The 27,438-nt window shown below is 50.4% G+C and overlaps 1 protein-coding gene and 1 pseudogene across 1 annotated transcript in view; one reads left to right on the top strand and one right to left on the bottom strand.

Moving 5' to 3' along the window:
- The window catches only part of RHPN2 (rhophilin Rho GTPase binding protein 2), a 92,342-nt gene that overhangs the window by 2,278 nt on the left and 62,626 nt on the right, over window positions 1-27,438 (top strand). The window contains exon 2 of the mRNA XM_054464679.2: window positions 18,607-18,722. Within this exon, the coding sequence (XP_054320654.2) occupies window positions 18,607-18,722 (116 nt within the window). The remainder of the gene's footprint in view (window positions 1-18,606; window positions 18,723-27,438) is intronic.
- LOC129021256 (small nucleolar RNA U3) lies at window positions 11,460-11,561 on the bottom strand (annotated as a pseudogene).

The raw sequence follows: 27,438 nt of genomic DNA, 5'->3' as shown, positions 1-27,438 counted from the left end.
GCCTGGCCAATTTTTTGTATTTTTAGTAGAAACGGGGTTTCACCATGTTGGCCAGGCTAGTCTTGAACTCCTGACCTTAAGTGATCCACCTGTCACGGCCTTCCAAAGTGCTGGGATTATAGACATGAGCCACTGCGCCCGGCTACAGGTGTTTTTTTTTTTTTCCCCTGAGATGGAGTCTCGCTCTGTCGCCCAGGCTGGAGTGCAGTGGCACCATCTCGCTCACTGCAACCTCCATCTACCAGAATGAAGTGATTCTCCTGCCTCAGCCTTCCCAGTAGCTGAAACTACAGGTGCATATCACCACGCCTGGCTAACTTTTATATTTTTAGTAGAGGCAAGGTTTCGCCATGTTGGCCAGGCTGGTCTTGAATTCCTGACCTCAGGTGATCTACCCACCTCGGCCTCCTAAAGTGGGGTGTTTTTTAGATGCAGTTTCTCTGGTGTTGGATGAGAGAATCAGGGGTGCAAAATAAGAGGATCATTGCTTTACAATTAAAAGCATCAATTTTGAAAACGAGACCTTGTAACAATTGTTGTGCTACTCCATGTTAAGTCATACCAGTTCAAAGAGTCTATTTGTCCTAGGAAAATAAAAGGTGTTGACGCTGAATCTTTCCTGATCTATGATCTGAACCAGTTTGACCTTTTAAAGCAAATGAGGGCCGGGTGTGGTGGCTCATACCTGTAATCCCAATAGTTTGGGAGGCCGAGGCAGGCAGATCTCTTGAAGCCAGGAGTTCCAGACCAGCCTGGGCAACATAGCAAGACCTTGGCTCTATAAAAAATTTTAAAAATAAAAATGAAAACAAAACAAAACCAAATGGCTGAATGAAAGGCAGGTGCTGACCAGGCGTGGTGGTTCACGCCTGTAATCCCAGTATTTTGAGATGCTGAGGCAGGTGGATCACTTGAGGTCAGGAGTTCGAGACCAGCCTGGCCTACATGGTGAAACCCTGTCTCTACTAAAAATATAAAAATTAGCTGGGTGTAGCGGCAGGTGCCTGTAATCCCAGCTACTCGGGAGTCTTGAGGCAGGAGACTTGCTTGAACCCGGGAGGTGGAGGTTGCAGTGAGCTGAGATCGCGCCACTGCACTCCGGCCTGGGCAACAGAGCGAGACTCCGTACCCCTGCAACCCAAAAAAAAAAAAAAAAAAGATCCCAGCACTTTGGGAGGCCGAGGCTAGTGGATCACGAGGTCAGGAGATCGAGACCTTCCTGGCTAACACGGTGAAACCCCGTCTCTACTAAAAATGCAAAAAATTAGCCGGGCGTGGTGGCGGGCGCCTGTAGTCCCAGCTACTTGGGAGGCTGAGGCAGGAGAATGGCAGAGCTTGCAGTGAGCCAAGATTGCGCCACTGCACTCCAGCCTGGGTGACAGAGCGAGACTCCGTCTCAAAAAAAAAAAGAAAGGCAGGTGCTGTCCAGGTGAAAGGAGAGAAAGAGCCCTTCAGGAAGAGGGAACAGCTTGGACAGAGCTGTGGACTTGTGAGTGCTTTGTAGGCCCCCCCAGGGTGTGGAGGTGTTAGTGGGAGCCAGGCAGTTCAGGGTCATGCATCTTGCTTGACCTGGCAACTGTGGAATCCATCAAAGTATTTAAAGCAGGACCAGGCCTGTGAGATTTGTGTAAGAAAAAGACCACTTTGACACGTGAATGGTGAATGGGTGGCGGATGGGAAAGAAGCTATGGTGGAGCCAGGCAGGGAGGCATTGGGAGGATTTAGCCCCTTGTAATGCCTATCATCTTTGCCCTTCCTTCTCTGTTATGGACTACTGATGATGCAGTCAGTGACAGTGCCGTGAGTGGGGTGCAGTGCCTCACACCTGTAATCTCAGCATTTTGGGAGGCCAAGGTGGGAGGATTGCTTGAGGTCAGGAATTCAAGCCCACCCTGGGCAATATAGCAAGACCCTATCTCTATAAGAAGTTTAGAGATCAGCCTGGCATAGTGTTGTGTTCCTGTAATCCCATATACTCAGGATGCCTAGGTGGGAGGATATCCGGAGCCCACGAGGTTGAGGCTGCAGTGAGCTGTTATCATGTCACTGCACTCCAGCCTGGATGACAGAGTGAGACCCTGTCTCACAAAAAAACAAAACAAAACAAAAAAACGGCCGTGTAAACACAGCCTCAATCACCCATTCTTTCCACCAGCTTGCACCCTTAGCTCAGACCAGGGGTCCACACAGAAGGCAGGGATTCCAGTGATGAGGAGGTTGGAATGATAGAGCTGGAGAAAAGGCAATATCTGGCAGAGAGGGAAAGAACTGATGTGACAGGTTATGGCAGGGAAAGAGCTGCCAATGAGAATCCAAAATGACTGCCTATTAGCCAGGTGTGGTGGCACCCAGCTGTGGTCCCACCTACTCAGGAGGCTGAGGCAGGAGGATCGCTGAGCCTGGGAGGTGGAGGCTGCAGTGAGCTGAGATCACGCCACTGCATTCCAACCTGGACAGCAGAATGAGACCCTGTCTCAAAAAAAAAGTCACAATGCCTGCCTGAGGCGTCTGGTCATGCGCCTCCTCGAGATCCATGAATGAATGTGGGTGAACGCGGAGGCTAGTGTGTAGACTTGATGGCCCTCATGGGATATCCATGTGGCGGTTCCAGCAGAGAGCCCACTCCATGGGCCCAGCAGCCATGCAGGCGCCCTGGCTGGAGATACAGTTTTGGGTGGCACCAATTGGGAGGCAGTTGGGGTACTGAGTGAAAGGATCTGGGCTAGAAAGGATCCTCCGCTTAAGAGGTGGGTAGAGAGGTGGGAGGAAAGCCAGAAGGGTGGCCAGGCCTAGGAAGCTGAGAGGTCAGTCTTGTTAGTGGAGCGAGGCTTGACAAGTCAGAAGAATGCTGGAAGGTCCTGGATTTAGTCCTTAAGGAGTCATTAGGAAATGCATGGTTGGAGAATTGGGGACAAAAGTCAGTGTGACAGGGTACAGGGGGAGAAGGGTAGAGAAGATATTGCTGGAGAAAGAGGGGAGCTGAGAAGAGAGAAGGCAGCTTTGTTTTAGAATGTGGAAGTCCGGAGCTGGTTAAAGACAAAGGTGTGGCAGGGCACAGTGGCTCACACTGTAATCCCAGCACTTTGGGAGGCCAAGGTGGGCGGATCACCTGAGGTCAGAAGTTTGAGAGCAGCCTGGCCAACACGGTGAAACCCTGTCTCTACTAAAAATACAAAAAATTAGCAAGGCGTGGTGGCGGGCACCTGTGATCCCAGCTATTCGGGAGGCTGAGGCAGGAGAATCGCCTGAACCCGTGAGCTGGAGGTTGCAGTGAGCCGAGATTGCGCCACTGCACTCTAGCCTGAGCAGCAGAGCAAGACTCCGTTTCAAAAAAAAAAAAAGATAAAAGAAAAAAAAGTGAAGAAGTTGGGTGGGGAATGGCTGGAGATTCAGGGAGAAGGTGAGCTGGAGATGGGTCCCAGGAGTCGAGGAGGGAGTGAAGATTGCCAACAGCTGCTGCATTGATTGGGTGGCTGAGCCAGCCGGGGGCAGTGAGTGAGAACCCATGAGGCTTCCCATCTTGTATTTTTTTTTTTTTTTTTTTTTTTTTTTTGAGACAGAGTCTTGCTCTGTTCCCCGGGCTGGAGTGCAGTGGCACAATCTCAGCTCCCTGCAACCCCCACCTCCTGGGTTCAAGCGATTCTCATGCCTCAGCCACCTGAGTGGCTGAGACTACAGATGTGCGTGCGCCACCATGCCTGGCTAATTGTATTTTTTAGTAGACAGGGTTTCACCATGTTGGTCAGGCTGGTCTTGAACTCCTGACCTCAAGTGATCCACCCACCTTGGCCTCCCAAAGTGCTGGGATTATAGGTGTGAGTCCCTGTACCTGGACCTGTATTTTGACTATTGGGATTTCTTTGTTGTTGTTGAGACAGAGTCTCGCTCTGTCGCCAGGCTGGAATGGAATGGCGCCATCTCAGCTCACTGCAACCTCCGCCTCCCGGGTTCAAGTGATTCTCCTGCCTCAGCTTCCCGAGTAGCTGGGATCACAGGCGTGTGCCACCACGCCCAGCTAATTTTTGTATTTTTAGTAGAGTTGGGGTTTCACCATGTTGTCCAGGATGGTCTCAACCTCTTAACTGCATGATCTGCCTGCCTCGGCCTCCCAAAGTGCTGAGATTACAGGCATGAGCCACCGTGCCTGGCGACTATTGGGATTTTGTACACACTTAAGGATCAAATGAATTTCCACTGAAGTCAGGCTTCTCTTTCATCCTGTTCTCTGTGTCATGCCTTCCCTCCCCTTTTCTTTAAAATGACATTATGCTCCATTCATCCGAAAAGGATTTATGGAACGACAGCTCAGTGCCTGACCCCTCGTCAGGTTCTGGGGTATTCCGGACCCTGACTCGATATGGTTTCTTTGGCAGCAGTTCCCAGCAGGTCTCGTTTCCTGGAGTGCTGAGCAGTGCTGGGAATTGGTGCTTTGTTGGGATGGCTCCAGCCATGCTTGAAAAGGAATCAGCCTTTTGGCTTTTTTTGTTTCTGAAACGGAGTCTCGCTCTGTTGCCCAGGCTGGAGTGCAGTGGTGCACTCTCGGCTCACTGCATCCTCCACCTCCAGGGTTCAAGCAATACTCCTGCCTCAGCCTCCCAAGTAGCTGGGATTATAGGCACCCGCCACCATGCCCAGCTAATTTTTGTATTTTTAGTAGAGATGGTGTTTCACTATGTTGTCCAGGCTGGTCCTGAACTCCTGACCTCAAGTGATTTGCCCGCCTTGGCCTCCCAAAGTGCTGGGATTACAGGTGTGAGCCATGGTGCCTGGCCTGGAATCAGCCTCTTGGCTTTAGTTTAGAGAGCAAAAAGTGGGGTGGTCCACGGGCCTTAATCGGAGCTTCAACTATGTTTTGTGCACCTAATTGCTCAAAAGTCCCTTACGTGGGCTGGGTGTGGATCCTGAATGTGTAAGACAGTCACTGGTGGGAGATGGAGGGAGTCCCGTTGTTTTTTTTTTTTTTTTTTTGAGACAGAGTTTCCCTCTTGTTGCCCAGGCTGGAGTGCAATAGCAAATCTTGGCTCACCACAACCTCCACCTCCCGGGTTCAAGTGATTCTCCTACCTCAGCCTCCCCAGTAGCTGGGATTACAGGCATGCATCGCCACGCCCAGCTAATTTTTGTATTTTTAGTAGAGATGGGGTTTCTCCATGTTGATCAGGCTAGTCTCAAACTCCCGACCTCAGGTGATCCGCCCTCCTTGGCCTCCCAAAGTGCTTGGATTACAGGGGTGAGCCACTGTGCCGAGCCCTGGAGTCCCCTTATTAATTGGTCTTTTTGGAATCAGGTAGGATGACTTGGCTGTACAGAGCCTCAAGACATAACTTAGCCTCAGGTTGGAAACGGACACCCCCAGTACAGACCTCCTGGTCTGGGCTGGCACCTTGGGAGGTCTCTGAAAAAAGAAACCTTTCAGGTCTGTTTTTTTTTCTATCTTTTTTTTTTTTTTTTTTTTTTTTTGAGACAGAGTTTCACTCTGTCACCCAGGCAGAAGTGCAGTGGCACGGTCTTGGCTCACCACAACCTCCGCCTCCTGGGTTCAAGTGATGTGCCTCAGGCTCCTGAGTAGCTGGGATTACAGGCATGTGCCACCATGCCCGGCTAATTTTGTGTTTTTAGTAGAGACAGGGTTTCTCCATGTTGGTCTCAACTCCAGACCTCAGGTGATCTGCCCACCTTGGCCTCCCAAAGTGCTGGGATTACAGGCGTGAGCCACCATGCCCAGCCTCAGGTCTATTATAAAATCATGTCTCTCACTTTTTTCTTTTCTTTTCTTGTCTTTTCTTTCTTTTTTGACAGGGTGTTGCTGTGTCATCCAGGCTGGAGTGCAGTGGCATGATCATAGCTCACTGCAGCCTCAACCTCCCTGGCTCCAGTGATCCTCCTGTCTCAGCCTCCTGAGTAGCTGAGACAACAGGCATAAGCCACAAAGCCTGGCTAATTCTTAGATTTTTTGTAGAGACAGGGTCTCACTGTGTTGCCCGGGCTGGCCTCGAACTCTTTTATTTTTGAGACAGAGTCTGGCTCTGTTGCCCAGGCTGGAGTGCAGTGGCACCATCTCGGCTCACTGCAAGCTCCGCCTCCCGGGTCCACGCCATTCTCCTACCTCAGCCTCCCGAGTAGCTGGGACTACAGGTGCCCGCCACCACGTCTGGCTAATTTTTTTTTTTTTTTTTTTTTGTATTTTTAGTAGAGACGGGGTTTCACCGTGTTAGCCAGGATGGTCTCAATCTCCTGACCTTGTGATCTGCCCGCCTCGGCCTCCCAAAGTGCTGGGATTACAGGCATGAGCCACTATGCCCAGCCTGGTCTCGAACTCTTTGGGCCCAAGCCTCAGCCTTCCACAGTGCTCGGATTACAGGCATGAGCCACTGCACCCAGCTTTCCCTGGCTTCTCACTATATTTTTTCTTTCTCATTATGTTACTGTGTTTAAACAGAGGCACAGCTCTATAAGATTACTATAAATTACTTTCTCAACTTATATTACTATAAATTATTTCTCAAGAAGTGGAAATGCAACTTCTTTTCCCCGGATTTTTATGCTCTTCCTACTGAAAATCTTGGAAGAATTATTGTTCTCTGGCCTGTAGTTAAATGCAGAGTAATGTAATTTTCTAGAATGCTTCATCCTGATAGAGATTCCTTTTCTGCAACTGCCCCTGCACCCCATAGTACTAAAACTCACAGGAAAATCTGTTGTTGGCCATGAAGAAAAGCAGCTGGAAGGCCGGGGGTGGTGGCTCATGCTTGTAATCCCAGCACTTTGGGAAGCTGAGGTGGGTGGATCACCTGAGGTTGGGAGTTCGAGACCAGCCTGACCAACATGGAGAAACCCCGTCTCTACTAAAAATACAAAATTAGCTGGGTGTGGTGGTGCATGCCTGTAATCCCAGCTACTCGGGAGGCTGAGGCAGGAGAATGGCTTGAACCTGAGAGGCAGAGGTTGCAGTGAGCTGAGATCACGCCATTGCACTCCAGTCAGGGCAACAAGAGCAAAAAACTGTCTCAAAAAAAAAAAAAAAAAAAAAAAAAGAAAAGAAAAGAAAAAGAAAAGCAACTGGAAACAAACTAGAGAAAGCCTTTCCCCAGGGCCGTTGAAAGGCCCGAAATGAAAGGTCTTGGTACTATGTGGAAGAGGAGAGTGAGTACACAGTGAGGCATTGTCACTTCTTATCTCTGCCTCTTCATCCTTTGGGAATGCTAATGCCCCGAAATGAATTTAGCTCCATTGTTTTTACTCAAGAGCTGTAGGAGAAGTTGTTTCTTGTTCACAGAAACCTCCAGCCTGGACAGGGCCTCCGGGTTCATTGTGTCCTGGTTTATGGTCCTTGTTGACTCTGGGCTTCCTGGAGGCTCCGGCAGAGAAGGAGGGAGAATTTTTGTTTGTTGTTGTTGTTTTTTTTTTTTTAACCTAGAAGCTCTTTGCAGTCTTCTCTCTGCAAGGAGCAGGGATCTACTCTTTGATGAATGAGCAGCATTCGTCTTAGTGAGGGCTAATTTCATGTTAGACACTTGTGTGCATCTTTTATGAGCACACGTGTGGATGAGGAAGCCTTCTGATGGGCTGAGTCCACCAGGCACAGCGTGGGTCATGTGGGATCAGCAGCTCCAGCTCTATTGGTACTGATACTACCCCTCGGCTGTTTAGATCCATCCCCTTGGAGCCTTGAGTCAATTCCTAGGTGGAGAGGGAGGGAGGCAGAGGAGAGTAAAGGTTGGTGATGCTGACCCCACTCCTGATTCCCCATTATGGTCTAAAACAGTTTTTTTCTTTTTTAAAGATGACAGAATCTGGCTCTGTCACCCAGGCTGGAGTGCAGTGCCACCGTCGTAGCTCACTGTAGCCTTGACCTCCTGGGCTCAAGTGATCCTCCTGCCTCAGCCTCCCAAGTAGCTGGGACTAGAGGCATGATTAAAAATTGCCACACCTGGCTGATTTTTATTTTTATTTTTTGTAGAGATGGGGTCTTACTGTGTTGCCTAGGCTGGTCTTCAACTCCTGGCCTCAAGCAATCCTCGCATCTCAGTGGTGGGCTATTACAGGTGTGAACCACTGCACCCAGCCCTAAGCCAGATCTTGAAGGCCAGGCTGGATCCAGGCTGACTGTAGCCTTGGAGAGGGTCTGCCCAGCTGCATGGTATCCGCCATCAGTCCTGAGGGCCTGCCTGACCAGCAGTCTTCAACTGTGGGATCCTGGCTGGGAGGTGTCCCCTGGCAGAAACAGAATTTTCAGGGTGACTCAGAGGAGAGACAACGTGATGACCTGTAACACTGTAAATGTCCCTTGTTTCCTGGGGCCATTTGGATGGTTGCCACGACACCACCTGATGCTACTGGGCATTGGCTTTAGCCTGAACAACACTTCCTCCTTTGGCTCAGGTACCAGCGTCCCGTGACACAAAGGCTGCATTGGAGGTAGCCATAGGACACAGGCGAACTGCAGGTACCGCTCAGCCAGAGGCTGGGTATCTGGCAGAGCAGCAGTAATGGGTGCCAAGTGAGGACAAGGTTCCCCACTTGGAGCACCAGGGATGGAGACACCACGGTGAATGATGTGAGTCCCTTAGGGCTGCCCATTCAGACCCTCGGAGTTCCCTATGGCCAGGTTTCCATTTGATTGTAACAAGAGAAAAGGGGACCAGCACAGTGGCTCACGCCTGTGATCCCAGCACTTTGGGAGTCCGAGGCAGGAGGATCATTTGAGGTCAGGAGTTCGAGACCAGCCTGGACAACATGGTGAAACCCTGTTTCTACTAAAAATGCAAAATTAGTCGGGCATGATGCTGCATGCCTGTAATCCCAGCTACTCAGGAGGCTGAGGCAGGAGAATCGCTTGAACCTCGGAGGTGGGGGTTGCAGTCAGCTGAGATTGTGCCACTGCACTCCAGCCTGCTGGGTGACAGAGCAAGATTCTGTCTCAAAAAAAAAAAAAACAAAGAAGAAAAAAGGGCAGGTGGTAAAAAACAAGGCTGGATGTAGGGGCTCACACCTGTAAACCCAGCACTTTAGGAGGCCAGGGTGGGCAGATCACATGAGCTCAGGAGTTCAAGACCAGCCTGGGCTGCATCGACAAAACTCTGTCTCTACAAAAAATACAATAAAATTAGCCAGGTGTGGTGGTGTGGACCTGTAGTCCCAGCTTCTTGGGAGGCTGAGGTGGGAGGATTGCTTGAGCCCCGGGATGTTGAGGCTGCAGTGAATGGAGATCGTGCCACTGCACTCCAGCCTGGGCAAGAGGGAGAGATCCTGTCTCAAAAACAAGAGGCTGGGCGCGGTGGCTCACACCTGTAATCCCAGCACTTTGGAGGCCAAGGCAGGTGGATCACGAGGTCAGGAGTTCAAGACTAGCCTGACCAACATGGTGAAACCCCATCTCTACTAAAAATACAAAAATTAGCCAGGCATGGTGGCGCACGCCTGTAATCCCAGCTACTCTGGAGGCTGAGGCAGGAGAATCGATTGAACCTAGGAGGCAGAGGTTGTAGTGAGCCAAGATCGCACCACTGCACTCCAGCCTGGGCAACAGAGCGAGACTCCATCTCAAAAAAAAAAAAAAAAAAAAAACTGTTAAAATTATTGTTGAGTGTGTCCTACCAGTTGAAATAAGCAGATCATTGGTCTGGAAATACAGTTGATTCATGGAAATGTTCACGATTTGATGTGGTGGGAGGTACAGTAAAAGCTTAGTTATTCAAGGCTGGGCGCAGTGGCTCACACCTGTAATCCTAACACTTTGGGAGGCTGAGGTGGGTGGATCACTTGAGGCCAGGAGTTCGAGAGCAGCCTGGCCAACATGGTGAAACCTTGTCTCTACTAAAAAAAAACCTACAAAAATTAGCCAGGTGTGTTGGCACATTCCTGTAATCCCAGCTACTCAGGAGGCTGAAACAGGAGAATCGCTTGAACCCGGGAGGTGGAGGTTGCAGTGAGCCGAGATCACACCACTGCACTCCAGCCTGGGCGACAGAGCAAGACTTCATCTCAAAAAAAAAGTTATTCAGCATATTGAAAAATAACTGTGATTGGCACACAGTAGGGGTTTATAGAGATTTCTGGAACAGACTGAAGGGAGCGCGTAACTAAAGATTTTGGCTGTGTTGATTCATATTGAGCCCCCCTCCACCCCCGTGTGAATGGATTGGGATTCCCGGTGGAGGCGGCTGGGCCCTAACCTCCAGCCCTGACACCTGGCAGAGATCCTGGAAGGGCAAGGGGGCTGTTGACAAGTACTGAATTCATGTTTTTATTTTTATGGATATGGACAAGCTAGATTCTTTCCACCCAGCCTGCCCTGAATCTCCAGTGTGGTGAAAAGTTAAATTAGATGTATGTGTGTATTGCAGGGTACTGCATGCTATTTTCTGTGCTTTCTCATTGATTGCTCTGGCTGACTTATAAACAAGCAATTCTGTTTGCCAGAGTTTGGTGGTTGAGTGAGAGATTGCGTAACCAGGAAGGAGTGAGAAAGGCAGACAAAATAATCTTTGCTGGAGAAGCAGCTAAAAACACCTGCCTTCCTGTATCCCGTGGGAAGGTCTCTCTGGCTGGGAGCTGGCCCAGCCCTACCGTGTCATCTCTCACTTAGTTTTACACCTGAACCTTTAGATCCCAAGCTTGCACATTGCCCTAAATTTGCTGGAAACACCTCTGCATGTGTGAGCTTTATCTTTGGCTGTGCAGAAGAAGGGCCCATACTGTTGCCTGTAGTGGAGGGGAAGCAGGCGCCAGGCACTGCCCAGAATGGAGCAGGGCCCCCATAGGGGAAGAAAAACTGCCCTGTTCCAGGAGTAGCTTCACCACCCTTTCCTTTCTTCCTAATTAAGTTCCTGCCTCCAGTTTTATTTATTTATTTTTTTAACTTAACATAAATTTATTTTTCACAGTTCTAGAGGCTAGAAATCCAAGATCAAGGTGCCAGCACGGTCAGTTTTTGGTAAGGGCTCTCTTTCTGACTTTCTTTTTTTTTTTTTTGAGATAGGGTTTCACTCTGTCACCCAGGCAGGAGGGCGGTGGCGAGTTCTTGGCTCACTGCAACCTCTGCCTCCCGAGTAGCTGGGACTATAGACACACACCACCACGCCTGGCTAAGTTTTGTATTTTTTGCTTGAGACGGGGTTGCACCATGTTGGCCATTCTGGTCTCAAACTACTGACCTAAAGTGATCCGCCCACCTCAGCCTCCCAAAGTGCCATGATTATACACGTGAGCTGCCACGCCAGGCCTTTTTCTGATTTTAGACAGCCACTTTCTCACTTTGTGAGAAACTTGTAACAGTGACAGAAATGTCACTGTAGCTGTGATCTGTTTGTTCACTGAACAGATTTCACCTAGGATAACATTCTGAGACTTTTCTCTGTGTACACATTTAGTTGTTACACCACATTATTTAGGTGTTTTATGAGCTCAAGAACAGTAGTTACAAGCAAGGTGAATCCGCATTTCTGCACTCAAAGCTTTCAGATAGGTGTGTGCCACACTAATATAAACGGTTGCTGTACACGTTCAGAGAAACTTCTCTAGTAACGAACTGTAGAAATGATCCCTGGAAGTACAGTCTTCCTGCCTGTGGGCTTTGTCTAGGTGCTGCTCTTAAATACTTGTTTTACAGGTGAACAATCTGACTGTACATTAAGGGCATGTAAGTGACCTGTAAAGAGAGTTTTCACTCTAGGCCAGTGCGGTGGCTCACACCTGTAGTCCCAGCACTTTGGGAGGGCGAGGTGGGCAGATCACTTAAGTCTAGGAGTTTGAGACCAGCCTGGCCAACATGGCAAAACCCTGTATCTACTAAAAATACAAAAATTAGCCGGGCATGCTGGTGCGCACCTGTAATCCCAGCTACTCAGGAGGCTGAGACAGGAGAATCGCTTGAGTCCAGGAGGTGGAGGTTGCAGTGTGTTGAGATCATGCCACTGCACTCCAGCTTGGGTGACAGAGTGAGACTCTGTCTCAAAGGAAAGAAAAGAGTTTTCACTGTAGGTAAACTTATTTGAGTTAGTACTTTTTTAGTTGCAGGTTTTAGAAAATTTAATCCAAAATAGCTTTGGCAGATAAACACACTCTAGTACGTTCCTGCAATAGAATTCTATCCCACAATAAAAAAGGAACACACAAATTAGCTGGGTGTGGTGGCGGGTGCCTGCGATTCTAGCTACTCAGGAGGCTGAGGCAGGAGAATTGCTTGAGCCCGGGGAGGCGGAGTTTGCAGTGAGCCGAGATCACGCCACTGTGCTCCAGCCTGGGCAACAAGAGCAAAACTCTGTCTAAAAAAAAAAGGAACAAACTACTGGTAAATGAAACAGCATGGATGAATCTCAAAACATGGTATTGAGCAAAATAAACCAGACACAAAAGTCTACATCCTATCTGATTACATTTACATAGTTCAAAAGCAGACAAAAATATGTGGTGATAGAAATCAGAGTATTGGTTGCCTGGGGATGATGGAAATGTTCTGTGTTCTGTATTTTGATAGGAATGATGGTTACGCAGGTTTATATGTTTGTTCAAACTCATTGAACTATATACTTAAAATATGTGTATTTATTATATGTAAATTATACCTCAATTCAGAAAATGGCTTAGGCAAAGAAGGGAATGAATTGGTTGCTGTAGATGAAAAGTACAGAGGGATGGCTTCAGGCCTGGCTTGATCCAGGGCTCAGATGACATCGCCAAATCTGTTTCTCAGCTCAGCCCACCTGGGGTTGGTTCCATGTCTAGGGAGGCACTCTTCTGCTGGTGGTAAGGTGGCTGCAACTGCTCAGTGTCACAGCCTCCCAGGTTCAAGGCCAGGTTCAAACCCTCTTCCTGATGGGTTTCGATTGATCTTCAGGCTTTGGTTTTCCAGTGGGCCAGGCAGAAGTCAGATGTTCTTCCCCTTGGAAAGGATGTTGGGGGAGCATGGATTTACACACACCCCTGCCCCTCACCAGGCCATCATGGCCTATGAGGCGGGAGAGTGGGCTGGCGTCACTGTTCCCCCAAAAGATGTGGGATGATGGTGGGCAGCCGTCACCCATGAAGGGGTGTCTGGGGGTTGCATCCATTCCTACCGCTCACACCGCCTCACCGCTCATCCTGGAGCAGCAGGAAGGACAGGGTCTTAAATCCCACCCCAACTTTTACTGCCTGCCTCTAGGATCTCAAGTTGCTCATATAACCTCCTTGCTGCGGAACCATGGGATCTGAGATGCTGTACCAGGGTCCACATAAGCGGGCCGACCCCAGGAGTTGCCTGTAAAGCTGGTGATGACACGGGGGTTCACTCAGTACTTGCTTTTCTTGGGTGTGGGCTGTCTGCCCGCTCTTCAAGTTTCGGGACTGACGGAAATGTCTGAACCTTAGTGTGGGAAGGGAATAGACTCTGTGGAGGAGAAAGTCTCTCCTCACCGTAGAACTTGTCAACAGCAGACCCCGAGGTCAGGACAGCTCAGCTGGCCCCACAGGTGTGAGAGGTTTAGCCCCAGTCCCTGGTGCAAACCGTCACTCCAGTTTCAAAGCGGCTCTGTGTTCTGTTGAGAACTAATCCCTGTCTCGGAGTTGCAGAGGCTATTCTGGAAGCTGTTTGTTCAGCGCTAAGGTCTCGTTATTAGACAAGATAGGGGGTGGGGTGAGAAATGTATGGGTGGGGATGGTGGACCCGCCACCTTGTCCCCTACAGAGCAGCCCCTGGCAGGGGCTAGTAGATGGCCAATAGTTTCTGGTGATGCCAGGGAGTCTTTCTGACAGTCTTGTCCAGATTTACCTCTCAGGGAAGTTTCCACACACAGCCCCGTGGGTGTTTCTTGTGTTCCCCAGCAAAGCCCAACATTCCTACCTGTCAGGAATAAGTAATGTGGTTTCGGGCCCAATTACTCAGTCAAATCTAACCCTAAGTGTTCCTATGCCTTATCTAGAAACCTGACCACATATCTATGGGCTGGTTAGGGCGTACTGATTCCAGGCCGGCAGAAGTTGGGGAAAGTATACGAACAGAAGAAAAAACATTCTTATCCGTAGTTTGGAATGGCTGCTTATCTGAGCTCTGGGAATGTACGTAAAGGAATTAGTTATTCAAGTTTCCCTGTAAAATGAAACACAGCAGTTGTGATCCAGGTAATTCAGAGTCAAACTGAATCGTCATCATTTTTGGAAGTGGAAAGGAAAGAGATGAACAGTTATTTTAGTTCTTTAATATTTAATTATAATAGCTTAACATTACAGTTTTTTTTTGTTTGTTTTTGTTTTGTTTTTTTTTTTTTTGAGACTGAGTCTCGCTGTGTCACCCAGGCTGGAGTGCAGTGATGTTATCTTGGCTCACTGCAACCTCTGCCTCCCAGGTTCAAGTGATTCTCCTGCCTCAGCCTCCAGAGTAGCTGGGATTATAGGCGCATGCCACTACGCCCAGCTAATTTTTATATTTTTAGTAGAGACGGGGTTTCGCCATGTTGGCCAGGCTGTTCTCGAACTCCTGTCCTCAGGTGATCTACCCGCCTCGGCCTCCCAAAGTGCTGGGATTACAGGCGTGAACTACCACGGCTGGCCAAAGATATTCTAATCTTAAATCTGAAGAAAGATAAAATTGGAAACCGTTTAATGCTTTAAATGATATTAATTTTAAAATCCATTCCAGGGCTGGATGCCATGGCTCATGCCTGTAATCCCAGCACTTTGGGAGGCCGAGGCGGGTGGATCACCTGAGGTCAGGAGTTCGAGACCAGCCTGGCCAACACGGTGAAACCCCATCTCTACTAAAAATAGAAAGATTAGCTGGGTGTGGTGGCGGGTGCCTGTAATTCCAGCTACTCAGCAGGCTGAGGCAAGATAATCACTTGAACCCAGGAGGCAGAGGCTGTACTGAGCTGAGATCGTACCACTGCACTCCAGCCTGTCTACAGAAGCCAACTCGAATTCTGAATATCTGTGCAATTTGAACTTGGGGGAAAGTGTCCTTGCGAGACAGGGAAAATTAGGTTGTGGGGCTATGTGGGGGACAGGTGGTGGTGACCTGATGGGAAATGAGAATGAGAAGTCTTTTATTTTTATTATTATTTTAAAATTTTTGTTATTATTTGTAGAGGCAGAGTCTCACTCTGTTATGCAGGCTGGAGTGCAGTGGCGCAATTGTAGCTCACCGCAGCCTCAAACTCCTGGCCTCAAGCGATCCTCTGGCCTCAGCCTCTCAAAGTGCTTGGGATTACAGGTGTGAGTTACCGTGACCATTCTGGCCAAGAATGAGAAATCTTTGTGGAAGGAGAATACTGGGATTCCTGAGGAGGTTTCCGCTATAGATAACTCACATCTCCCTCCTTGGGGTCCAGGCCATGGGTGTGGCTTGGGCAGAGGTCGGAGAGGCCAGGTGTGTGCAGGCCTGAGATGTGACTCAGCGAGAGAGAAAGGGCAGTCTCTTCACCACGTAATACTACCCGCCAGACTGCTCCCAGGGAGTAACCGCAGTGGGCAGGACCTAGAGATAAGTGTCAAAGAGGAATGTGGGCCTAACCCAGGTCCTGAGGCTTCTACCTGTCTGGGGTGGGAAGAACACCATTAAGTTAAAATGCAACTCTTATTCTGATCTTAAACTTTTAGCATGAAACGTTGTAATCCAAATACCCCAGGGCACAATGGTCAGAGAACACGGACAATTTGTTGAAAAAGAAATTAAAGTGTCAAGATTATATGGAAAAACCTTTACCTTCACTGTTACAATAAACATACAAATTAGAAGAATGAGCTATCTATTTTTGCGTGTCAACTTGACAGAAATTAAAAATAATTTTCAACTAGACAGATAAAAAGACAATCCTGTTTAAAACTGGGCAAAGGAGGGCCGGGTGTGGTGGGTCACGCCTGTAAGACTAGCACTTTGGGAGGCCAAGGTGGGCAGATCACTTGAGGTCAGGAGTTCAAGACCAGCCTGGCAAAAAAATGGTGAAACCTTGTCTCTACCAAAAAATACAACAATTGGCCGGACGTGGTGGCATGCCCCTGTAGTCCCAGCTGCTCAGGGGGCTGAGGCAGGAGAATCACTTGAACACAGGAGGTGAAGGTTGCATTGAGCCAAGATCACACCACTGCAGCAGTCCATTCTGGGTGACAGACTGAGACCCTGTTTCAAAAAAAAAAAAAAAAAAGGGCAAAGGATCTGAATTGATATTTCTTCGAAGAAGATATAGAGTTGGCCAATAAGTTCATGAAAAGATATTCAACATCATTAACTGTCAGGGAGACACAATTCAAAACCACAGTGTGAGACAGCACACACATAAGATAGCTGTAATAAAAAAGATAGACCAGCGCCTGTATTGGTGAGATGTAGAAGCATTGGAACTCTCATGCTGTTAGTTGGATTGTAAAATTGTATAACCACTTTGAAGAGCCTGATAGTTCCTCAAATCATTAAATATAGAATAAATCATATGATCTAGACCGGGCACAGTGGCTCACGACTGTAATCCCAGCATATTGGGAAGCCAAGCCAAGCGGATCACTTGAGGTCAGGAGTTCGAGACCAGCCTGGCCAACATCATGAAACCCCCCTCTCTACTAAAAATACAAAAATTATCTGGTCACGGTGGTGCACGCCTGTAAACCCAGCTACCCGGGAGGCTGAAGCAGGAGAATCGCTCGAACCTGGGAGACAGAGGTTGCAATGAGCCGAGATCGAGCCACTGCACTCAAGCCTGGACGACGGAGCAAGTCTCTGTCTCAAAAAAACAAAAACAAAAAAACCACGTGATCTAGAAATTTTATTTCTATATTTATAGCCAAGAGAAACAAAAGCATATATCCATATAAAACCTTGTACGCACATAAACAGCCTTATTTGCAATAGTCAAAAAGTGAAAACACTCCCCATGCCCATTGTATGATGAATGGATAAAGTACACAAGTGTGTATCTATATAATGAAATTTTATTCAGGGACAAAAACGGACGAAGTTCTGATACATGCTATAACCTGGATAAACCTTGAGAACATCATGGCAAATGAAAGTAGCCAGATGCAAAGGCCACATACTATATGATTCCGTTTATATGAAATAATCTTGAATAAGCAAACATGTAAAGACAGAAAGTAGATTTGTGGTTGCCTAGGGCTGGGGTTAAGGGGAAAAAGAAATGGGGAGTGATGCTAATGGCTACTTGCTTTTTTTTTAGGGTGATGAAAATGTTCTAAAATCAGATAGTAGTTGATGGGCATGATGGCTCACGCCTGTAATCCCAGCACTTTGGGAGGCTGAGGTAGGCAGATCACTTGAGGTTAGGAGTTCAGGACCAGCCTGGCCAACATGGCGAAACCCTGTCTCTACTAAAAATACAAAAATTAGCCAGGCGTGGTGGTGGGCACCTGTAATTCCAGCTACTCGGGACGCTGAGGCAGGAGAATCACTTGAACCTGGGAGGCAGAGGTTGCAGTGAGCCGAGATTGTGCCACTGCACTGCAGCCTGGATGACAGAGCAAGACTCTATCTTAAAAAAAAAAAAAAAAAAATCAGTTAGCATTGATGGTTCTGTAACTCCTGAATATACTAAAAACCAATGAATTGTTTATTTTAAAAGGGCAAAATGTATGGTATATGGATTATATCTCCATAAAGCTGTTACTAAACAAAAAAGTAGTGTTTAGTAACTTTTTACTAAAAAGGCGCAGTGGCTGACACCTGCCATCCCAGCCCTTTGGGGAGGCCGAGGCAGGTGGATCACTTGAAGTCAGGAGTTCAAGACCAGCCTGGGCAACATGGCGAAACCCTACATCTACTAAAAATACAAAAATTACCTGGATATGGTGACATGCACCTGTAGTCCCAGCTACTTGAGAAGCTGAGGCATGAGAATTACTTGAACCCAGGAGTCGGAGATTGCAGTGAGCCGAGATCACGCCACTGCACTGCATCCTAGGCACACAGTGAGACTCCGTCTCAAAAAAAAAAAAAAAAAAAAAAAAAAGACAGTAACAGTGAGGGGGAAAGCAGTCACAAGGGTGTGTGTGCCTTTCTGTCCTGGAGGATGATTGGGGCTGGCCCATGGGTAGCCCTAAAAGGTTTGATCTTGTAACTCTGCCCTAGAGATGTGTCTTTAATTAATTTATTTATGAGACAGCGTCTCACTTTGGTTGCTGAGGCTGTAGTGCAGTGGCATGATCTCGGCTCACTGCAACCTTCACCACCCAGGTTCAAGCGATTCTCGTGCCTCAGCCTCCTGAGTAGCTGGGATTATAGGCGCCCACCACCACACCTGGTTAATTTTTTGTATTTTTAGTAGAAACAGGGTTTCACCATGTTGGCCAGGCTGGTCTTGAACTCCTGACTTCAGGTGATCCACCCGCCTTGACCTTCCAAAGTTCTGGGATTACAGGCATGAGCCACAGTGCCTAGCTCAGACCTTGTCTCTAAAATAAATTAAAAAATAAAATAGATGAGAAGGAAAGACCAATTCACAGTGGCTGTTTTGCAATTGTGTTGTTATGAACGACTTTTCTTTATACTTTTCAATATTTTCTACATACATGCTTTGTTTTCAGAAAAAATTATTTTTAAAGTTAAACATTTTCCATTATATTAAACCCTGTCATCATTTTTAGAGTAGCTGACCTCTGAAGGGGCATCTCATTTTTCCTCAGGGCTGTAATCCCCTTGCACAAACCGGCCGGAGTAAATTGCAGAATCAAAGAGCTGCTTTGAATCAGCAGATCCTGAAAGCCGTGCGGATGAGGACCGGAGCGGAAAACCTTCTGAAGTAGGTGTCTTCTGGCTTCCCTGCCTCTCCCGAGTCCTAGTCATCTGTTCCCTAAACTCCCAGGCCAGGCTCTTGGTTTCAGCTTTGGGTTTCCTCCTCATTTCTGGCATCTGGAGTCGTCCCTTTCTTGCCTATAGCTTGGTTATGTTGAAAACAAATATTTTGCCCCGCCTGTTTGTGTGTTTGGGGATTGGGTGGGTGGGAGATAGATGCAGACGGTGTGGCGTTTGGCTTCAATTCAGTCAGCTATCTTGATGGGAAGCCCAATTTTTGTCTCGAGGTTTGTTTTCTGGCTTTTTCTGGGACTTGTCTATTTTCTCCACTGCCTGACACTATGCCTGGTGCAGAATTTGCTTGGTAAATGTTTATTGAATATATAAAGGAAAGAAAAGCAGAAAGGAGGGAGAGGGGACATTTCTATTGCCAGTGTCCACCTTGCTAATGAGAGGGCTCAGTACACCCCCGTGCTCTAGGGCACTCATTAGTATGCTCTGGTGGTAAAACAGTTACATATCCAGCATAGAACTCAGAGGAGCCTTACCTGTGTCTAGACCTCTATAAACCCTCTCCAGGCAACGAAATGCAACAAAAGACAATGTGCCATCTTCCTTCTGTTTACAAAGAGTGCAGAGTTTCTTCTTCCTTCAGAGTTCTACTGGCGACTATTGTTAGCCCCGTGCCACCTTTTTTGTTGTTTGTTTGGAGACAGTCTTGCTCTGTCGCCCAGGCTAGAGTGCAGTGGTGCGATCTCGGCTCACTGCAACCTGTGCCTCCGGGGTTCAAGTGATTCTCCTGCCTCAGCCTCCCCAGTAGCTGGGACCACAGGCATGCACCACCATGCCTGGCTAATTTTTTGTCTTTTTAGTAGAGACGGGGTTTCACCATGTTGGCCAGCCTGGTCTTGAACTCCTGGCCTCAAGTGATCCGTCTGCCTCCACCTCGCAAAGTGCTAGAATTACAGGCGTGAGCTACCGCGTCTGGTGCCATGCCACCTTTTTTCTTTTTTTTCAGATGGAGTTTCGCTCTTGTTGCCCAGGCTGGAGTGCAATGGTGCAGTCACAGCTCACTGTAGCCCCCAACCTCCTGGGCTCTTCAAGCAATCCTCCTAACAGCCTACTGAGTAGCTGGGACCACAGGCATGCACCACCATGCCCGACTAATTTTTTTTTTTTTTTTTGAGACGGAGTCTTGCTCTGTCACCCAGGCTAGAGTGCAGTGGCGTGATCTCGGCTCACTGCAACTTCCGCTTCCTGGGTTCAAGTGATTCTTCTGCTTCAGCTTCCTCAGTAGCTGGGATTACAGGTGCCCACCACCGTGCCCGGCTCATTTTTGTATTTTTCTTTTTTTTTTTTTTTTTAATTTATGAAGTATTTATTGATCATTCTTGGGTGTTTCTCGGAGAGGGGGATATGGCAGGGTCATAGGATAATAGTGGAGAGAAGGTCAGGAGATAAACACATGAACAAAGGTCTCTGGTTTTCCTAGACAGAGGTCCCTGCGGCCTTCTGCAGTGTTTGTGCCCCTGGGTAGTTGAGATTAGGGAGTGGTGATGACTCTTAAAGAGCATGCTGCCTTCAAGCACCTGTTTAACAAAGCACATCTTGCACCGCCCTTAATCCATTTAACCCTGAGTTGACACAGCACATGTTTCAGAGAGCACGGGGCTGGGGGCAAGGCCATAGATCAACAGCATCCCAAGGCAGAAGAATTTCTCCTAGTCAGAACAAAATGGAGTCTCCTATGCCCACCTCTTTCTACACAGACACAGCAACAATCTGATCTCTCCTTCCTTTCCCCACACTTCCCCCCCTTCTTTTCAACAAAACCGCCATCGTCCTCATGGCCCGCTCCCGATGGTCGCTGCCTCTTCGGAGCTGTTGGGTACACCTCCCAGACAGGGCAGCCGGGCAGAGGCGCTCCTCACTTCCTCCCAGACGGGGCGGCCGGGCAGAGACGCTCCTCACTTCCTCCCAGACGGGGTGGCCGGGCAGAGATGCTCCTCACTTCCTCCCAGACGGGGTGGCAGCCAGGCAGAGGCGCTCCTCACCTCCCAGACGGGGCGGCTGGGCAGAGGCGCTCCTCACCTCTCAGACGGGGTGGCCAGGCAGAGGCGCTCCTCACTTCCCAGATGGGGTGGCGGCTGGGCAGAGGCGCTCCTCACTTCCCAGATGGGGCAGCCAGGCAGAGGCGCTCCTCACTTCCTCCCAGACGGGGTGGCGGCCGGGCAGAGGCACTCCTCACCTCCCAGACGGGGCGGCCGGGCAGAGGCGCTCCTCACCTCCCAGACGGGGTGGCCAGGCAGAGGCGCTCCTCACTTCCCATATGGGGTGGCGGCCGGGCAGAGGCGCTCCTCACTTCCCAGATGGGGCAGCCGGGCAGAGGCGCTCCTCACTTCCTCCCAGATGGGGTGGCGGCCAGGCAGAGGCGCTCCTCACCTCCCAGATGGGGTGGCCAGGCAGAGGCGCTCCTCACTTCCCAGACGGTGTGGCGGCTGGGCAGAGGCGCTCCTCACTTCCCAGATGGGGCAGCCAGGCAGAGGCTCTCCTCACTTCCTCTCAGACGGGGTGGCGGCCAGGCAGAGGCACTCCTCACTTCCCAGACGGGGTGGCCGGGCAGAGGCGCTCCTCACTTCCCAGACGGGGCGGCCGGGCAGAGGTGCTCCTCACTTCCTCCCAGACGGGGTGGCGGCCAGGCAGAGGCGCTCCTCACTTCCTCCCAGACAGGGTGGCGGCCGGGCAGAGGCGCTCCTCACTTCCCAGACGGGGCGGCCGGGCAGAGGTGCTCCTCACTTCCTCCCAGACGGGGTGGCGGCCGGGCAGAGGCGCTCCTCACTTCCCAGACGGGGCAGCCGGGCAGAGGCGCTCCTCACTTCCCATATGGGGTGGCGGCCGGGCAGAGGCGCTCCTCACTTCCTAGATGGGCCAGCCGGGCAGAGGCGCTCCTCATTTCCTCCCAGACGGGGTGGCGGCCGGGCAGAGGCGCTCCTCACCTCCCAGACGGGGCGGCCGGGCAGAGGTGCTCCTCATCTCCCAGATGGGGCAGCTGGGCAGAAGTGCTCCTCACTTCCTCCCAGATGGGGTGGCGGCCGGGCAGAGGCACTCCTCACCTCCCAGATGGGGCGGCTGGGCAGAGGCGCTCCTCACCTCCCAGACGGGGTGGCCAGGCAGAGGCGCTCCTCACTTTCCATATGGGGTGGCGGCCGGGCAGAGGCGCTCCTCACTTCCCAGATGGGGCAGCCGGGCAGAGGCGCTCCTCACTTCCTCCCAGACGGGGTGGCGGCCAGGCAGAGGTGCTCCTCACTTCCTCCCAGACGGGGTGGCAGCCGGGCAGAGGCGCTCCTCACCTCCCAGACGGGGCGGCCGGGCAGAGGCGCTCCTCACTTCCCAGACGGGGTGGCCCGGCAGAGGCGCTCCTCACTTCCCAGACGGGGCGGCCGGGCAGAGGCGCTCCTCACCTCCCAGACGGGGTGGCCAGGCAGAGGCGCTCCTCACTTCCCAGATGGGGCGGCCGGGCAGAGGCGCTCCTCACTTCCTCCCAGACGGGGTGGTGGCCAGGCAGAGGCGCTCCTCACTTCCCAGACGGGGCGGCCGGGCAGAGGTGCTCCTCATCTCCCAGATGGGGCAGCCGGGCAGAGGTGCTCCTCACTTCCTCCCAGACGGGGTGGCAGCCGGGCAGAGGCGCTCCTCACCTCCCAGACGGGGCGGCCGGGCAGAGGCGCTCCTCACTTCCTCCCAGACGGGGTGGCAGCTGGGCAGAGGCACTCCTCACCTCCCAGACGGGGCGGCCGGGCAGAGGCGCTCCTCACTTCCCAGACGGGGCGGCTGGGCAGAGGCTCTCCTCACCTCCCAGACGGGGCGGCCGGGCAGAGGCGCTCCTCACTTCCCAGACGTTGGGTGACTGGGCAGAGGCGCTCCTCACATCCCAGACGATGGGCAGCCGGGCAGAGACGTTCCTCACTTCCTATACAGGATGGTGGCCGGGCAGAGGTGCTCCTCACTTCCCAGATGGGGCGGCCGGGCAGAGGGGCTCCTCACATCCCAGACGATGGGCGGCCAGGCAGAGACGCTCCTCACTTCCTAGACGGGGTGGTGGCGGGGCAGAGGCTGTAATCTTAGCACTTTAAGAGGCCAAGGCAGGAGGCTGGTAGGTGGAGGTTGTAGCGAGCCGAGATCACGCCACTGCACTCCAGCCTGAGCACCATTGAGCATTGAGTGAGCGAGACTCCGTCTGCAATCCCAGCACCTCGGGAGGCCGAGGCAGGCAGATCACTGGAGGCCAGGAGCTGGAGACCAGCGCGGTCAACATGGCGAAACCCCGTCTCCACCAAAAATACAAAAACCATTCAGGCGTGGCGGCGCGCGCCTGCAATCCCAGGCACTCGGCAGGCCAAGGCAGGAGAGTCACAGGAGCCCGAGGCAGGGAGGCTGCAGCGAGCCGAGATCACGGCAGTACAGTCCAGCTTCAGCAACAGAGGGAGACCGAAAAAAGAAGGAGAGGGAGACCGGGGAGAGGGGAGAGGGGAGACGGGAGAGGGGAGAGGGGAGAGCCCACCGATTTTATAGATAAGGAAATAGCCAGAGCCATTTTTGTATTTTTCGTAGAGGCGAGGTTTCACCATCTTGGCCAGGCTGGTCTCGAACTCCTGACCTCATGATCCACCCGCCTCAGCCTCCCAAAGTGCTGGGATTACAGGCGTGAGCCATTGTGCCTGGCCAATGCCTGACTGATTTTTTAAAAATTATTTGTAGAGACAGGGTCTTGCTGTGTTGCCCAGGTTGTTCTCAAACTGTTGTCCTCAAGTGATCCTCCTGCCTTGGTCTCCCAGAGTGCTGGGATTACAAACATGAGCCACTGTGCCTGGCCTGTGTTGCTTTTGTTACTCACGGAATACCTGATGACTTGAGGTCCTGGGTGGGAAGGTTGTCTGGGAATCTCTTCTCCAGCTCCTTTTGCAACTGGGTGCAAAGGAGGTTGTTACTGGAGGAGGCTGGGAAAAATACTGTAGCATTTTGGCTTTTAAAAAGTCAAGCAGTGTCCCTGTCCCAAGACAAGTCTGGACATGGGAATTGTCCACTCCCATAGCAGAGAGGAACTCATGTTGTCTGTGTAATGTGAGAGAGGCCCCCGATTTTGGGACTCCCTGTCATGTGCTGGGAAGGCTGTGGTATGTTTTGTGGCCTAGGGTTCTGGTTGACCCTTGGACAGGCCTGCTTTGTGGCCAAGGGGGCAGGTGGGCAGCCTTGATGCCGTGTGGCTTTCCTAGGAGTGGACAACAATTGATTTACCTATTCATGGATTCATTGAGCACCTTTTTTTTTTTTTTGAGACAGAGTTTCACTCTTGTTGCCCAGGCTGGAGTGCAATGGCGCAATCTTGGCTCACCTGCAACCTCTGCCTCCCACGTTCAAGTGATTCTCCTGCCTCAGCCTCCCAAATAGCTGGGACTACAGCCACGTGCCAGCACACCCGGCTAATTGAATTTTTTAAATATTTAGTAGAGACAGGGTTTCACCATGTTGCCCAGGCTGGTCTCAAACTCTTGGCCTCAAGTGATCCTCCTGCCTCGGCCTCCCAGAGTGCTGGGATTTCAGGAGTGAGCCCCTGTGCCTGGCTATTGAGCACCTGTTAAGTGCCAGGCACAGTTGAGGTGCCTGAAGATCAGGCGAGGCTCTGCTTTTGTGATTTCTCTTGTTGGGGGATGGGAGGAGACTTTCACAGACAAGTAAACAAATCAGATCACCTAGGGAAGTGATGTTTTCTAGGGAATAATGAACTCTGAATGTCATAGAGGTTGGCCCAGGGTGGCCAGCCTTAGAGACAGAGGGTGGTCGGAGAGGCCTCTGTGAGCAGGGAACTTGGAGTTTCTCAGGCAAGAACTAGGGCAGTTTTGTGTGCCTTGTTCTCTTAATGACACCAGCAGTCACCCTTTCTGAGGCCCGAGCCTGACTCAAGCTCATTGTTAAACTGGCAGTGGTTGGGTTGGCAGGGGCAGGGGTGGGGGGTTGTTAATGATTCTCACAGTGGCCTAAAGGTTCAAAGTACCCCTTGCTGGAGAATGTTGTCAGAGGAAACCCTGAAGGTATTTATTAATCTGACTCAACAAGCACCAACGGTTTCCCGAAAACAAAAAGGGCATTCTGCCAAGCCCCGCTCTGGCCCCTCAGTGTCCCTGGGCGACCCATTACATGGCTGTCTCTGCAGGCCATGGGTGGTTTCAGTTGTAAATTAGGCCCTGCTTTCCTTCTGTTTGTCTTCTGGTTCCCAGGTTTCCTACTGCAGCCCCCAAAGGAAGGTAGATCCGTTGGAATGGGGTGGGGGATGTTTGGAGACGTCCCCAGAAATGCAGGAATGGAAATGGGGGTGCTAAGTCCTTACCTGAGGACTGTCAGAGGGTATCGTGGCTAGGCAGGCACTTGAAAAACCAGATTTTGTGATCCTTCAAAGTCTTCCCCTTCTCTGATCCATTCCAGCTGGGAGTCCATGAGCTTCCTGGAGTTTTGTTAGAAAGCCATCAAATATTTCAAATGCACTTTTTTCAGGTTTTTTTTTTTTTTTTTTGGGACAGAGTCTCATTCTGTCTCCCAGGATGGAGTGCAGTGTCGAGATATCAGCTCACTGTGCAACCTCCACCTCCTGGATTCAAGTGATTCTTGTGCCTCAGCCTCCCGAGTAGCTGGGATTACAGGCATGTGCCACCATGCCTGGCTAAATTTTATACTTTTAGTAAGACGGGGTTTCACGGTGTTGGTCAGGCTGGTCTTGAACTCCTGACCTCAGGTGATCTGCCTGCCTCAGCCTCCCAAAGTGCTGGAATTACAGGCGTAAGCCACCATGCCTGACCGTACTTTTTCATTTAGGCCAACCAGAGACAATATTCTGTCTTCTCCCAGCTTCCCTCCCTTGAGAAAAGCTAGGGTAGAAGTGTGATGAAGTTTATCTGAAATTGAGGCAGTCCTTGTGAAATTTAAAGCCGCGCACGGTGGCTCACTTCTGTAATTCTTGTTGGGAAGGCCTCTTGGGAGGCCGAGGCAGGCGGATCACGAGGTCAAGAGATCGAGACCATCCTGGCCAACATGGTGAAACCCCATCTCTAAAACTAAAACTAAAAAAATTAGCCAGGTATGGTGGTATGCACCCGTAATCCCAGCTACTCGGGAGGCTGAGGCAGGAGAATGGCATGAACCCGGGAGGCAGAGCTTGCAGTGAGCCGAGATCGCGCCACTGCACTCCAGCCGGGGCCACAGAGCAAGACTCCGTCTCAAAAAAAAAAAAAAAAAAAGGCAGGTTGCCTAGTTTTAATTAGTTTTAACTAACTAGTTCTTTGAACAAGAGCAGGTCATTTAACCTCTCTGGGCTTCAGGTTCCCCTGTTGTGCTGAGAATTGTTGGGCTAGATCAGAAGTGACCTGCTCCGAGGTTTACAGGGATCAGGTGGGCTTTAAATGAGTGAATGGGGCTGGATTCTGTGCTGTGAGACAATAGGGAGTGGTGGGGACTGTGGTGAAGTGCACACAGCATATGCCCTCTCTGGATGAGGCAACTGCAGTTTGCCTCATGGAGGGTAGGGCCAGAGTTGCTGTATCTTCTAATTTTTTTTTTCCAGGAGAAGTTAGGAATTTTTTTGTTTTTAATCTGATTGATTGTTGAATTTTTTTTTTTTTTTTTCTTTTTGAGACAGAGTCTTGCCCTGTCACCCAGGCTGGAGTGCAGTGGCATGATCTTGGCTCACTGCAACCTCCGCCTCCTGGGTTCATGTGATTCTCCTGCCTCAGCCTCCCGAGTAGCTGGGACTACAAGCATGCGCCATCATGCCCGGCTAATTTTTGTATTTTTCGTAGAGACGAGGTTTCGCCATGTTGGCCAGGCTGATCTCAAACTCCTGACCTCAAGTGATCTGCCTGCCTCAGCCTCTCAAAGTGCTGGGATTACAGGCATGACCCACTGTGCCTGGCCGATTGTTGAATTTTTAAGTTTTGGGGTCTCATTTCAGAGGGGGGATAGTAACATCCTGAGAGCCAGGTGAACAAGTCCCTCAGGCCTTCAGTTTAGTTTGTGACCTCTGGACGGGGGTGATGAAATTCTGGGGCAGGAGTGACGTGAGGTGGCCTTGGCTGTCATGAGAGTGACTTGAGGTTAATGACAGCTCACACCGTCAGTTGTGGGAGGGCTGGTATGTGTCTGTGGTGAGGTTTGCAAGCCCTTGATAGCCTTTGGGGCTGATATCAACATCAAGGCCCACCTTCCTCCATTGAGAGACAGGCTGGGAGCAGATGTCCTGCCGGTCTGGCTGATCAGCCACCTCAGCAGGGGATGGGACAGTCCTCGCTCCAGCCTCCTGAAACCCTGGCAGAGCGGGATTTGGGATCAGATGGACTAAGGCTAAGCTGCTCTAATAAGGTCGCTGAAGCTGCGGCAAGTCACTGTGTCAATGTGATGCTTATTCCTGGAAGGATAGTTTTATTAAAAGACTTGGGAGAAAAATAATTACACTAAAACAAATGGGGACAGAATGCAAAATACACATGTATTACTTTAAAAAAAAAACTTTTTAGACTAGGTGTGGTGGCTCAAGTCTGTAATCACAGCACTTTGGGAGGCTGAAGCGGGCAAATCATTTGAGGTCAGGAGTTTGAGGCCAGCCTGGCCAACATGGTTAAACCTTGTCTCTACTAAAAATACAAAAACTAGCCACGCGTGGTGGCACACATCTGTAATCC

The sequence above is a fragment of the Pongo pygmaeus genome, chromosome 20, assembly GCF_028885625.2.
Source record: "Pongo pygmaeus isolate AG05252 chromosome 20, NHGRI_mPonPyg2-v2.0_pri, whole genome shotgun sequence".
Taxonomy (NCBI): domain Eukaryota; kingdom Metazoa; phylum Chordata; class Mammalia; order Primates; family Hominidae; genus Pongo; species Pongo pygmaeus.
This window is presented reverse-complemented; position numbering and strand designations above follow the sequence as displayed.